The sequence below is a fragment of the Ahaetulla prasina genome, chromosome 3 (genome assembly GCF_028640845.1).
Source record: "Ahaetulla prasina isolate Xishuangbanna chromosome 3, ASM2864084v1, whole genome shotgun sequence".
Classification (NCBI taxonomy): Eukaryota; Metazoa; Chordata; class Lepidosauria; order Squamata; family Colubridae; genus Ahaetulla; species Ahaetulla prasina.
In genome coordinates, this window is record NC_080541.1 from 61,771,276 (window position 1) to 61,785,690 (window position 14,415).

General features: G+C 36.4%; 1 protein-coding gene across 3 annotated transcripts in view; it reads right to left on the minus strand.

Annotated features, from left to right (window-relative positions):
- Positions 1 to 813: 813 nt before the first annotated feature.
- Positions 814 to 14,415, minus strand: part of PPP4R1 (protein phosphatase 4 regulatory subunit 1) — a 49,960-nt gene continuing 36,358 nt past the window's right edge. For all 3 annotated transcript variants that reach the window (XM_058174324.1, XM_058174323.1, XM_058174322.1), the window contains exons 12-20: positions 11,990 to 12,165; positions 11,760 to 11,858; positions 9,192 to 9,377; positions 8,101 to 8,262; positions 7,699 to 7,799; positions 4,734 to 4,854; positions 4,510 to 4,644; positions 3,760 to 3,901; positions 814 to 1,889 (exon numbers count right to left, since the gene is read on the minus strand). In XM_058174324.1, coding sequence (XP_058030307.1) covers positions 1,726 to 1,889; positions 3,760 to 3,901; positions 4,510 to 4,644; positions 4,734 to 4,854; positions 7,699 to 7,799; positions 8,101 to 8,262; positions 9,192 to 9,377; positions 11,760 to 11,858; positions 11,990 to 12,165 — 1,286 coding nt within the window. In that variant the 3' untranslated portion in view covers positions 814 to 1,725. The remainder of the gene's footprint in view (positions 1,890 to 3,759; positions 3,902 to 4,509; positions 4,645 to 4,733; positions 4,855 to 7,698; positions 7,800 to 8,100; positions 8,263 to 9,191; positions 9,378 to 11,759; positions 11,859 to 11,989; positions 12,166 to 14,415) is intronic.

Here is a 14,415-nt window from a genome sequence, read left to right on the forward strand (position 1 = left end):
CACATGTGTACGCACTGGCCACCTGGTCTTTGCGCACGCCGGAGCCCCAGAAACTCAGACCAGCTGGTCGGAGTGCATGCGTGCATTGGTCACCTAGTCTTCAGCTTTCCGGGGCTCCACCACACACAAAGATAATCTGGCTGGCACGCATGCGTGCGCCGGAAACCAGAAGAGCAGCTGGTGACAGTGCACATGCCCACAGAGGGCTCTGTGTGCCACCTCTGGCACGTGTGCCATGGGTTTGCCATCATGGACTTAGACTTATATACCATCTCATATGCTTTACAGCACACTCTGGGCAGTTTGCAATGTCGGCAATACTGCCACCAACAATCTGGATCCTTATTCTGCCAACCTTGAAAGGATAGAAGGCTGAATCAACCACAAGCCCCATCAGATTGAATTCCAGACTCTGTGGGCAAAGTTAGCCTATAATACTGCATTCTAACCATTGCACCACCAGGGCTCTTAAGCACTACTGCAATCCTAAAAACAGATACTTGCATATAATCAGGGTTCAAAACAGGCTAAGTCAGATTTTTTCCCTCCCTATTTGCAATTTGCAAACTTCATTGCAATTTGAGACTATGAAAATACTAGTACAAATACTAGTTGTACAGATGTTTTCTCCAATGGAATCAGGATGTTCAACTATTTTTTAGGAAAACATGGGAATCAAAACACACTGACATAATCATGCTAATTTAAACCTGCAATTTTATGCACATTTGAACAATGGAACAGGGAAAAGTTTTTATAAAAAACAGTTCATAGTTTCAAGGGATTACATGGCATTAAGAAAAGGAAAGTTCATTCTTATTAATAAATTTTTTATTCTGAGAAGGAAAGAACATGTTATCACAACAGTTTGAAATAGCATGATTAAAGACTGCAGCACTCCCACAAGTGGTCCAAGATATGTACAGTATATGAAGAAAAAGTTGCACCTCAGAACCGATCATGATCAAGTTTAAAATACCTGACTTGAAGTACATGTGCTATTAGATTTCCTTCAGGTCATGACCAGCATGAAAAAAAATCAAATATCAGGACACAGGTACTCAGCATAGATTTCTGCTCACAGTCACAGCAATATGCTGTGTTTTAAGGGTTAAAATCAGATTGTAGTTTAATGTTGGCATTGAAACCTTAAGGTGAGAAAAACAAAACACCAACTTCTACTTTTCCCTCATTTACACACATCAAAACTATTCACACTTAAGGATGTGCCCAGCTGCACACAAATTTAAGTCTTTTCAAAGATTAAAAACTTTAATAACTAATACTGGAAACAGCTTCTTTGCTTCTCGGTATAAATCCGTCTGCTATTGGTTCCTAAGAAAGAAAGAGTTTGCTAAGGTAACTCTTTGACAGAAAACAAATGACAGTCTCTGGAAATCACTCCCTTTCTACACTGAAAATGCTCAGACAATTCAAGTTTCACATATTCAGGAAGACAGAAGATTTAAGGCTCTGGTGACAAATACAATCCTCTGAGCAAAGTTTTTCTAGAGTCAAGATTCAACACATAACGGGTTTTCCTTGACTCCAAAATTCTTGATCTCAGATTTAGATAACATCCAACTGAGGTTAAGTCTGGCAAAATATTCTCTCCTCTGGAAAAGAGGTTTCAGTAATCCATGTTAGGAGCACTTGACGATTGCCTACAATTTTGTAATGTTTGTTCTCTTTTATTAAAATTATACCAACATTCAGGAACTACTTTTAGTAAGTTGAAGAGGCTGTGCTCATAGCATCATCAGAAATTTTGGTACTGGCCGGGTGGATGCTTGCAAAATACTTGACATCATTGTCATTATCCATCTGGAGGGCCACGATTGTCTGTTCTACAGCCTCTTGATGGGAATTAACACACATCAGAAAGTATTCTGTATGGGGGGGAAAACAAAGGAAATGGGAAGGGAATGAATTATTATTAGTCATGCTCCAATCAGCATGCAGAAAATAGCAAGTATCGGTTATCAAAATCAGGGTGTTACAGAAATGAAATGTAAGTTAAAGTCCACAGGAGCCAAGAGATTGTTTTCTTTTTCCCTCATTTAGTGTTCATATCTTCCTTTACCTCAATCCAGATAATAAACAATGTTGGATCTACTTCTTCAATCAGTAATCTCATTCTGGCTTCTCGGTCACTTCCCTACTCTAAACTTTGCATTTTTAATTAAAAATCATTGATTCTACCTTGTGTCCCTTTCACCCTGCAGAATTCAGGATGAATTTTTTACTGTGTTTTTTTTTCTCCTCCACCTCCCACTGTCCTTCCATGTTTACAGGTCCTTTCTCACAAATTATGCTTCTGTCTCTTCCTTATTATATTACCTTCCTAGGTCTTTTCTAAGCTATCAGCTTTGCCATTAAAATCTCTTTATTGTGCAGTATTTTCTTTCTCATTGTCTATTCACATTCTTAATTCCATAAATATTTTTCTCCATTGTTTTCTATATTCAGTCTGTCTTTTACTTTTCCTCACAGTTACTAATCTTCTCAATAACCAGGTGCCTCTTATTTCTCAGATTGAATAAAAAGGAGAACATTTTTGAAAGCAAGAGATCTTTCTTTCTTTCACTATAATATATCCAGTTTGGAAGGAACAGAAGATAAAATGTAATCTTATCAAATATTTTCCAATCCTGTCCATACATGTGTTCAGGATTGCAGATTTGTTCATGAGCACACGCCAAGTATCTTCAACTATAAGGGAATCACAATCAATTTAGTCACTAAAGCAGAAATGGGCAACTATTTTGATATTAAGAGCTGCTCTTTTTATTTTGTTTTGTTTTGAAAGCTCAAGTGGGTATGTATAATGGTATGTGAGAATGGCCTTGAGGGAAGAGGGAAAGTTATGCTGCCCAGGAAACAGAAAAAAGGGAGGAAACTCCAGTGGCTTAATAGTGAGAGGAAGAAACTTAGGAAGGACCCATCCTAACTGATCAGGCAGTCAAAAAGAACAGCAGGAAAGCTGTACATTTAGACTTGCAAAATTCTGTTAATGTAACCTTACAATATAGTAAAATTAGCTCATCTTGTTGTTTCCTGAGTGGTTTACCTATAGGATCTGCATTTACTTAACGATTGTTGCATTCACCTAATGACTGCTGCGTTCACTTAATGAACACTGCAAAAAAGGTATTAAAATTGGGCACGGCCGTCTGATGACTCACTAAATGACTAGCATGACTTACAACTGTAATTCCAAGCTCCAATATGGTCAAAAATTGAGGACTACTTCATCATAAAGAACAGAGGTAAACCTTTTCACCCATTTTGTGTGTGTTGTGGGGAGACTTTTTTTTTAAAAAAGAGATGTTTTAAGCCTCTCTTAAATTATTGGAATTCCCTTGAGTCCTACCCACGCATTATAGGAAGAATTTTTACATCTGAGACTCCAAACAGCCTTGATCTTGAATTGCTTTAATTAAATATTACGTGGAGAGAAAACTGATTAGAATTAGGAGAGGCAAATTCTGTACTTCCTGAGTACTTTCTACCTACCTATGTTAATATCTCCATTTCTCCCTTGTTCAGACATGACCCTTAGAAAACTTTATAACCCCCTAAATTTTGCTAAAATGCTCTCCACATTCTAATTTCGTTCAAAAATTACAATCCAGTTTTAAAACAAAGGATTATCTAGTGGTCCTTGTCATTCCCTTCTAGATAATAAGCACATGGGAAATTACTTTCAAGATAACACGAAAGACAGCAAGGCAATTTGATAAGTTTAGTACCACCAACCTTTTTCTAGAAGTGTTTGTCTTAAGGTCTTTGCAAGCAGGACTCTAACGTTTGGAACTCTGTCTGAGGCCAAGTGTAGCAAATGGGGCAGTAGATACTCAGCAAAGTGATCCATTGGCAGGCAGTCGTCTTCTATAATAGTCTGAAAAAAAATGATATCTAAAAACACCTGCTTCATTAAACCAAGTTTAATGGTGGCTAGTGAGGGGAGCAATTAAAGCTTAAAGTAGCATGGACTAAGAATCTATGTCAGATTTGGGCTTTTTTTCTTTTCTATCTTTGATGTTCTCCTATTCAGCCTCTTCTTTCTCATCTTGTCATAAATACAATCAGACAGTCAGTTAAAAAAAATCTTTTGGATAATGAAATATGTACAGTAACAACTATACTTAATCACACCAAATCCTGGCTTGTTCAACTACATATTTGGAATAGGCCACAAATGCCGTGATCATATAATCTGCTAAATAATTATGCTAAACTTCAGTAATTAAATTGATGTAATTAAATTAATTACTAAAGAATTAATTGGATTAATAACTAATTAAATTAGATTGAGAAAATGATCAACATTTACACTAATCCAGAGCAAGCCACTGGGAATTTTTCTCCCTTTACATAAGGAGCAAAAAAACAAAGGGAAGTGGCCATTTTCATACGTTGCATTTTAAAATGCAAAATAATTCAATACTGAAAATGGAGGAGTCACAGACAATAGTGATTATGAAGAGGTATAAGAATAATTCTTACCTGGCAAATAAAGACAAATGCTTGTCGACCAGACCACTTTGGACATCTGCAGAATCTTTCAATCAATTCATTCATAAGATCAATCACAAATGTTGGTGTTGGAGCATTGTACAGCTTCTTTACCATTTCACTAACCTAGAAAACATGGTCCATTACGTAAATCAATCGCTAAAATAGTTGGTGTATTAAACTGTTGTGTTCAAGGACTGCTTTTTAACTTATACCAGCTTGTAGGAAATCCATCGAACAGAAGAAACCTTGTCTGCACAAAGGTTGAGGGCAATAGGTCGCAGATAATCATATATGTCTCTGGGACTATACAGATCAAGAAGCAAAATCAGCTGCCTACAGGAATAAAACAAAATAAAACAAGAGGTCATAATTATTTTCAAAAATCACAATAATGATTTTATTATAATTAATGAAAGTTAATAAGTTGACCATATGCTAATTTATTATTTATTTGCAACTGTCTGAAAATATAACAAATCTTTGAAGATCACTATTATTCAAACCCCTATGGAGTTTATCATTTATCCCGAGTGCCATTCTTTAGTACTGAAATAAGGTTGTTACAGGGGCTCTCTCTCAAATCTAATTATTGGGGCAATAATTTTAGAGTGCTGATCGTTAATCTCTGGGTTGAGTGGATTTCTAGGGAGATAAAACCAGAGAATGATATGATTTCCCAAAGACAGTGCATGGGGGCAGCAATATGCCTAAAGATATACAGTATGCTGAGTTTCTATAAGAATCTACTACACCTATTCCTACTACAATTACTATTATGACCTATACCAGTGATGGTTAACTTTTTTGCCATCGTGTAATGGGGGGGTTGTGCACAGCCATAATTCTATGCGCCCCCCCGCACATGTGATCCCCCCCCCCGCTGTTTTCAGTCTCAAGAGGACCTCGGAGCAGGGAGGCTGTTTTCACCTTCCCCAGAGCCTCCTAGAGAGGCTCTGGAGCCAGGTGAGAAAGAAAAACAGGCCTTCCCCATCATTCCACGAGGCCCTCCAGAGGCAGGAAACACCCTGTTTCTCTACTTCTGGTGAGCCCAGAAGGCCCGAGGTTGCGTGCTCACTGATATGGCTACGCATGCCACCTTTGGCATGCATGCCATAGGATCGCCATCACGGACTTATGCTAATATGCTGTTCCATAATATCAGAGTCATCACAGAAAAATATTGTTGCTTGGTTTCAATTCTTTATTTTATGGAAATGCAAATTCCCTAATGGTTTCCTCTACTTGACAACACAAAATGAGTTAGTTCTAGCTGCAATACTTAAAGAGTCTTGTACCAAGCCATACAGAATCTGATAGGCAATTTTAATTGCATTTGGAAATTTAGTGGTAGGCAAAGCAGGTTTACCATGAGTGCAAACTGTCACATTCACACCTGCCCCCCAAAACATCTAGATGGGCACAGAGCCAGTCAATACATGATGGAGAACATGTTCAACAGTATTCTGGTCATTTGAACAGAGTCTACAGACCAGACCATTGCAGGATGTTATGTCAGTCATTGCTTCAAGCACCTCCCATGAAGAGTTCAGACTGAGGTGAATCTGAGTAATTCTGTTGACAAAGTTGTGAGCAATAGTGTCAAACTGGCCAGATGGGTGATTTATTTGTGCAGGTTTCCCTAAAAGGGAATTCATTAGCTCAAACAAGGCCAATGGCTGGCAGCCTGCCAATGCAATAAGAGATGTTTCAACAAAAATAAAAAAGCTGGCTTGCTACCAAGAAGGACACTAGCTTTCAGAATAATTTTCATTTTTCAAGATGCCTTTGGATTCTACATCTGTCTTACAGGCATGCTGAGAAAATAAAAAATAATTATACCCAAATGTTTTGTTTGTAAATGTTCCCTTCTCCACCAAAAGATGAAGTCACAGGAATATATAAAGAAGTATCCTGGGTAGAATAGAAAGGAGTGTTGCAACAACCTTGCTTGCTTGGTGGTAAATTGGTGTTTTATGACTAGCCATGGCTGGTTTTATGACCAGCCTTAGAAGCCAGTCTGTGAATGGTATTTGCAGTCTTTTGTTTAGCACTCATGACATGGTCTGAAAATATCAAATGTATTTACTGACTCAACAATTGTTGGATTTATTGCTCATCAACTCACAGAGGACCCATCATTCATAGGACATGTTAACATTAAATGGCTGTTCTTCATATTTTCCATGCTAGCATTCTTTGCCATCATTTCTGGCACTCACTGAAAATGATGTATCACAAAGAACTGTGGTCTCTCCCAGCATAGAACTAAGTCCTGATCTATATAACCTTTCTGAAGGAAACCATAAGATAGCAGGAACCATCTGCTTTATTGACAATGCTGATTCTGGAGCATTCTTTAACATTTACAGGTCCTCCACTACCTTTGTAGCTTGTTCCAGACTTAGCAAGGAATGTTTTCTTGGGTACCTGAGAGAGCACAAAGATGTTTCTGCTCTTAGAACTAAAAGACGTGTACTATAATACTAAGTATACCAGTTTAGTAGTAAACCTCTCTGAATTAAAACTCTATTGAGAATAAATTCTTCTGAACCCATAAGGACCTACTTACGAGTAACCATGAATGGGCCATAGCTATTAATTTATCATCTGGTAAGAGAAAATTTAAGGAGCAGGTTTTCTATTTTCTCAAAATTTTAACTATGCTCATTTTGAAACAGTATAGTTATGGCTATCTTAATAATCAGTTTAAGAAGCTGAACAATTTTGTTCTCATTGTAAATCTTCCTAAATACTTTGCTTAAAAATACAAAACGTAATAGGGTAGGGATAATATCAGTAACTGCAACAAACTAAGATCTATTTCCAAGCAATGGAAATTATGCAATAAAACTTTTCAATCATTTCCTTCTTGCCTCAGTCCTTGCAAGGATCTTGATGATGTTTATTGCCAAGATGTTATTGCTAAGGATAAACAAAACCTTCCTGGATGGTCTGCAACGAAAGCGGGGGGGTTGTCTAAGCAGCACATTGGATGAGTTAAGAAGAAACATCCAATCAAATACAAGCCATTTCCAACATGAGTTCCTTGGTTTGCATTTTGGCTTAGGATACAAATTATTAAGAGAAAAACAAGATTGATCTTGGTTCACATGTTAACAAGCCAAAAACATGCCCTTACACATGTTGCTGACATATCTAATTATCACAAAAACTTACTCAGCAAGCTCTGCTCGAAAACGCCAATTCCTACTATTGTCTGTGACCAAGAATTCCTGAAGTTGGTAAAGATACTCCCGCCTTTTATCAGGATGAAGAAGCTGGAATAAATAATTATGAAACACTTTAAGAATCACATAGAAAATAATAATTGCTAAGAGTATAACTGTAAATTCACTGTATAAAAAGTGAAGTTGTCTTAAAAGGCACTTTTGAAATTGTAAAACAGCACTATGCAATATAAAATTACATCAGAAATTAAATTACAAATATAATAATTTCATAAATAAAATTGACAAGTTAAAACACAGAACAATACAGGAAAGAAGGGAAAATACCAATTTATTTTTGAATATATACTATATATATATATATATATGTATATATAAAAGAAGAATGTACCTTCAAAAAATCATGTAGGTGCTTAAGCACACCAATCCTAACTTCATCGAGATCTTTTAAGAAGCCATTAAAGACCGGAACCAGATCACCTGCAGTGAGCTGATCTCCAAGAATGACTGCAAGTTCATGTATGGAGAAAGCTAACGTTCTTCGAACTTTCCACTGAAAGGACCCAAGTAATTATCAATTATACAAAATGACTCTAGTTCATTTCATTGCAAGTACAATATACAAAACAAGTACATTGCAAGTACAATATACAATACAATATACAAAACAAGGAAACATTTGAATTTTATTAGAAGAAAATTTTAAAAAAAACAATAGTGGCAAATAGGAGAAACATTTTTAGGAAAAAACAGATTATGCTCATTTGTCTTCTGATTTCTTTAAAAAATATTTTGCATTCTTGCCAACCCCGGAAGATTAAACAAATCATTTTTATACCAGAAGCCTTCTTTTTTACCAGATTAAATGTCTGATATGTATTTTAACCTCCCTATACTTCAAAGCAAAATACAGGACTGGTTGTAAAATCAATCTCTCTCTCTCTCTCTCTCTCTTTTTTTTGCTTGTAATTTTGCAGTAAAATTTAATAAATTTTAATAAATAAATAAATAAATAAATAAATAAATAAATAAAACAATTCTTCTTTTGCTAATAATGTTACATTATTTATTTAGAAATATTAGAGCAGTTTTGTAACAATTCCTGAGCAGGAAGTAAAATATTTTTCTAATTCTTACTCCTCCCCCCCTTTATTAGATAACCATATTTATTTCTTAAACAACAATTAAGCAGGAAAAATAATATTTTATAGAAGTTACAACTCAACACGCAAACAAATTGCAGTATAACTGTATTGTAGAATGAAATAAAATTCCATTAGTTATTTGACTATCTAAACAGGGAGATATAATCTACAAATTAACTTTCTCACTTTTCCTATAACACTTTTATCATGAAAAAATCCAAGAAGCACAAGAAATAAACAAACATTTGTTTTTTTATTACTTCAATGAGACAAATTAATCTTAAACTAGCATAAAGAATTTCTATACCATCCAAGTACAATGTGGATTTTCCATTACCTGCATATCAGAAGCTAGAGTCTCATAGGTGTCTTTCAGGCAGTGCCAGTTTTGTCTACCTAGGGTAAGTGCCACTCCTGGAATGCTATAGGCACAGTGTTTGGCAATCTCGGTATCAACCGTCTGAGCTCGAGAGGGATCAGTCATGGATAAATACTGGTCTAGCAAGGCTTGAGGTACAACATCCTAAAACAGAAAAACAGAATTTAAAAGTCATCTGAAAGCGGTAAATCCCTCTGCAAAACCGGAAAAGGAGAATGCATGGCTGTATTTTGAGTGGTGCAACACATGTCAGACATTTATGGCTGCATACCCAAATTAAATTATGAGTAAGCAAATCCAACAGGACTAGAGTATCCTGTCCAAGATGATCTCTTTGGATTAAAGAGCTGGGGGGAAATTCTCATACTTTTAATGATTTCTCTCCAACCTTCTATTTAAAGTCGCACAGTCAATTTTAAACACCTGATTTCTGACTTTATGCTAAAACTGTGAATATTTAGGATTATGTTCTACGAGGATGCCATTTCTAGACCGGGATGCCTTGTGCACAGTCACTCACGCCCTTGTGACGTCTCGTCTGGATTACTGCAATGCTCTCTACATGGGGCTCCCCTTGAAGGGCATCCGGAGGCTTCAGTTAGTCCAGAATGCAGCTGCGCGGGTGATAGAGGGAGCCCCTCGTGGCTCCCGCGTGACACCTATCCTGCGCAGGCTGCACTGGCTACCTGTGGCCTTCCGGGTGCGCTTCAAGGTGTTGGTGAACGTCTTTAAAGCGCTCCATGGCATAGGGCCGGGCTATTTACGGGACCGCCTGCTGCTACCGAATACCTCTCACCGACCCGTGCGCTCTCACAGAGAGGGACTCCTCAGGGTGCCGTCGGCGCGACAGTGTCGTCTGGCGACGCCCAGGGAAAGGGCCTTCTCTGTGGGGGCTCCCGCCCTCTGGAACGAACTCCCCCCCAGGACTCCGTCAACTTCCGGACCTCCGGACCTTTCGTCGCGAGCTTAAAACTCACTTATTCATCTGCGCTGGACTGGGTTAGTTTTTAAATTTATGGGTTTTTAATGGGTTTTTATCTTACATTTTTAATCTTGGCCAATTTAATAAGTTTTTTAATTGTATTTTAATTGTATTTATATTGTATTATTGTGTATTTTTTATCTGGCTGTGAACCGCCCTGAGTCCTTCGGGAGAAGGGCGGTATAAAAATTTAAATAATAAATAAATAATATGTCTAATTATAAAAAACACAGATTAAAAATATGTATAAAATGAGACTCTTATCCAAATTTGTTAATATCTACTTCACACTGTTGTCCCGATTAAAAAGCAGCATCTTAGAAATGAACAAAGATACAGGATTCGAGGCAAAAAGATGAAAAAAGGCTACATGCATGCTACTCCCATCCTATTTAGATATATTTAAAGAAAAACAGATTCATGGAAGTGTTATACTGCAGCTGCCGAAGTTAAGAGTACGTAATTTCCTTCTAAATCATAAGGTTGTCAAAAAGCCAAGAGGGAAACCAGTCTATCTCAGTTTGAGTTACGAAAGAACAGTAAAGACTAAAATTGGAAAATAAAAATTGATGATTGTTAAGAACAGGAGTAGAGCAATCATGTCTTTGTTTTCCCCCAAGTGTAAAATAAAACAAGGAGAAACAGAAATACAGCTTGACCTTGCATGTTCATTTTTTTGTTCTCTCAGGGCTCACACAGAGCTGGAACATTCAAATTCCAATACTGTGTTAAGGCTCACTAACAGGAGAATAAAAATTAGAGCTGATAAATATCTATAAATATATATATACCACTAAACCCCTTCTGTATGTAATCTTTAATAAGCCAAAATAATATCATAGAGCAACAGTTTTTGAATCAAGAAACCTCAAATGATAAATTTACAGAATGCATCCATAACCCAGGACTCCCATGGGATTGAAATTTGGTGAATTTATGATTGCTTCAATATTGCCGCACTGCTACGCCACCGCTTGGAGGTTCAGTAGATCAGTCGTACCCTACCCTTCTGGAGGCTACGTCGACTGATTCCACCACTGGTTGCTGGAGGGTAGTCAGCTGCAGTTAAGTCACTAGAGAATCAGAAGTTGTTCCTATTCTTAGTGCTCTTTTGCCCTTAGACATTCATTTTTCTCTTTAGCTAAGAAAATATCTCTAATTTTTTTTTTTAATTTTGCATTTATACCTGCCCTTCTCTGAAGACTCAGGGCGGCTTACACTATGTCAAGCAATAGTCTTCATCCATTTGTATATTATATACAAAGTCAACTTATTGCCCCCAACAATCTGGGTCCTCATTTTACCTACCTTATAAAGGATGGAAGGCTGAGTCAACCTTGGGCCTGGTGGGACTTGAACCTGCAGTAATTGCAAGCAGCTGCTGTTAATAACAGACTGCATTAGTCTGTTGAGCCACCAGAGGCCCTAATGACCCAACAGGTTAAGGGTTATCTAGTTATAGACTAGAGATGAATGATATGTAGATTTAGCTTCTATGAAAGTATAGCTTCTCTATGAACCTGAGAAAAATATTTAAAATATACCTGAATTTTAGATTTTTTTTCTTCTTCAGGGCTGAAACAACTATTAGTGTTCAAGTCTGAGTCACTGTGAATATAACGAAGAGTGGATTCTACAATGTCCTGAAGGTGTGGGGAAAAAAAGAACATTTTTTTTAGAAAGACTGTGCACAGCAACATGCTAAGCATATTTACACAGCACAGGATCACTATATAGAATGTGCTATACATAAATTATGTTTTCTTTTCTTTACCTCAACAGCATCATTCATTAAAGGCACTGTGCCAGCCTGGATGAATGTACAGTTTAGTTGGTCTTTGATGCACCCTTCATTTTGATAGTTTGAGAACTTGCCCATGCTTGCTGCAGGCTCCTCTTGAGGATCTAGACTGGAAGCTCGGAGAGCAGCAGAGAGTACCTCCACTTGGGCTGTGCAGAAAGAAGAAATACTGTGATATATCAAGAAAGGTTCTCTACACAGCAATAATACACACAGATTAGTAATTCAGCATCACTTCCCACATACATTCATTCTGAAGATACAGGTAGGGCAAGGGCAAACAGAGATCTCCATTGGTAACTTTGGGCAGATTCATTTATACCTTTGTGGCCAAATTAGGCATTCTCTCCAGAGTTTTCTCTCACTTCTGTAAAACCAAGTTAATTCATGCACCAAAAAATTCATAAATGCAACCTAATTTCCAATCAGTGTATTTAGTCAAGAACCAAGTTTGAAAATTGTTAAGAATCAATGACTAGGATCCTCAACATTTTTTGAAAATACAAAACAAAGAAAAGACTGAAAGGCAGTCCAGTATTATTTTTTAAATTCTATTAAGTCCTTTTTTCTGGCTTTCTAAAGTCTTTTATGGCTAAAAGTCTAATTTCAAAATTATTATACAGCAATCACCTTACCACATATCTGACTCAAAGATAAAGCATGTTATTTTATATGTATGTATGTATGTAAATTATATTTCAAGAATATGAAAATTATTGGAGAGGCTTCATAACATAGTAGCTGTTTAATGGTGCAAACCAAAAAGATCAAACCACAGGCACTAGAGGTTGTCAGAGCCTAATTTAATTGTACTAGTAGTTGTTGATCACTACAGATGAAAGCAGCACAGGGAATAAGCTGCTTTAATTCTGGCTATTTACCTACTGAAAAAAAGTTCACCTAACTGATGAACTCAGCTAGCTTTTGATTTCTTTTGAAAAGAAAGAATTCTAGCTGTTCAATATACAGCTAGAATTTCTCATGCATTAGGAATTAATTGCTGTTTAAAGGCTAGACTAAGGAAAGAAGGAAACCTTAGACAGAGGTGGTAAAATATAAATGTAGTTGTAACCATTATCAAGAAGACCAGAAGCTGGTTTTTTTATAACTATGCTTTTTCCTTTTCCTTCATTCCTTCTTTCCTTCCCTCCCTCCCCTATTTTTCTTTGTACTTTTTTCTCTTATTACTTTCCTTTCCTTATTTTTTTTCAAAATTTGTACACTTTTTATTCTTTTAAACATTTCTTTAAAAATTATATGAACAAAAAGTAATTAATTGCTGTTTTTCCTGGATTTTATTCAGCAATGGAATAAGTTATGCAGTCTGAACAGCTAAATATATATTATTCCCCACAAATAAACAATACGAACAGTTAAAGAGAACATTGGAAGTTTAATGATTTTTCCAAGTATTACTTTATCAATTTTATAAAAGGAACCTTCAGGTAGTCAGAAGTATTATTATACACCACAGAATAAAAGAAATAGAAAGCAGGGAAGGTTTGCTACAAGTTGCCCTTTTGTGGGAGAGAATAAAAGCATTACTTCCACTTTGCGGTTCTCTCATTTAGTCATTGCACATTATAATGGTTATTTGCTTAATACTCTGCAAAAAACTAGCTTTTTAATATAAACTACACTGAAGGAACAATTGCCATGCTACCTTAAAATAAAAGGATTCTACTATTCTAGCATCATACACATAAACATCATGCACATTCATATCAAATGGGAGAATTTGTTTTTATTATTTCTAGATTTGTAACTTTATTCTCATGTTTGATGTCTGGACTAACTTTTTAATTCATAACTTTATTAGTTACACTGATTTCAGCTTCTGATCAGCATTATCAAGTTTTTTCCCAGTTCATCTTGCACTAATCCCATCTTCAGTTTTCAGGTTTGACTAAACTGTTGCTTCTTGAATCTAGCAATTGCCTTTGGATAGGTCTCAGTTATACCCTTATGTGACCTATTTTATGCTCACATCTTCTGTAGCTACTCTTTGTACTCCTGCTATATAAAACATGGGCGACATTGGCAAAATTATGCTAGCTTCACAACAGCATAAGCAATTTAAGTATTGGACCAAGGTAAAAGAAACGCAATTTGGACAATAATTTGTAAAACTAATTAATAATGGAAACTTTTGGGCCCTTACAAAAACAAACACAAGAGATAAGGCCAACAGACCATTTATTGAACCTATTTCTCCTGTTGTACTAAGTCTCTCTCTAACCAGCTCTTTTATTACTTCATTTCATTAATTTTATTACTATTTAGAGTTTTGTCCGTCATGTCTTTTTTTCTCTCGTATTGCTAAAATATTGCAATTCAACATCCTTCCTGGGCTTTTCTCAAATTAGCAATTTCCTGCTTTCCCAAACTGTGTTTACTTC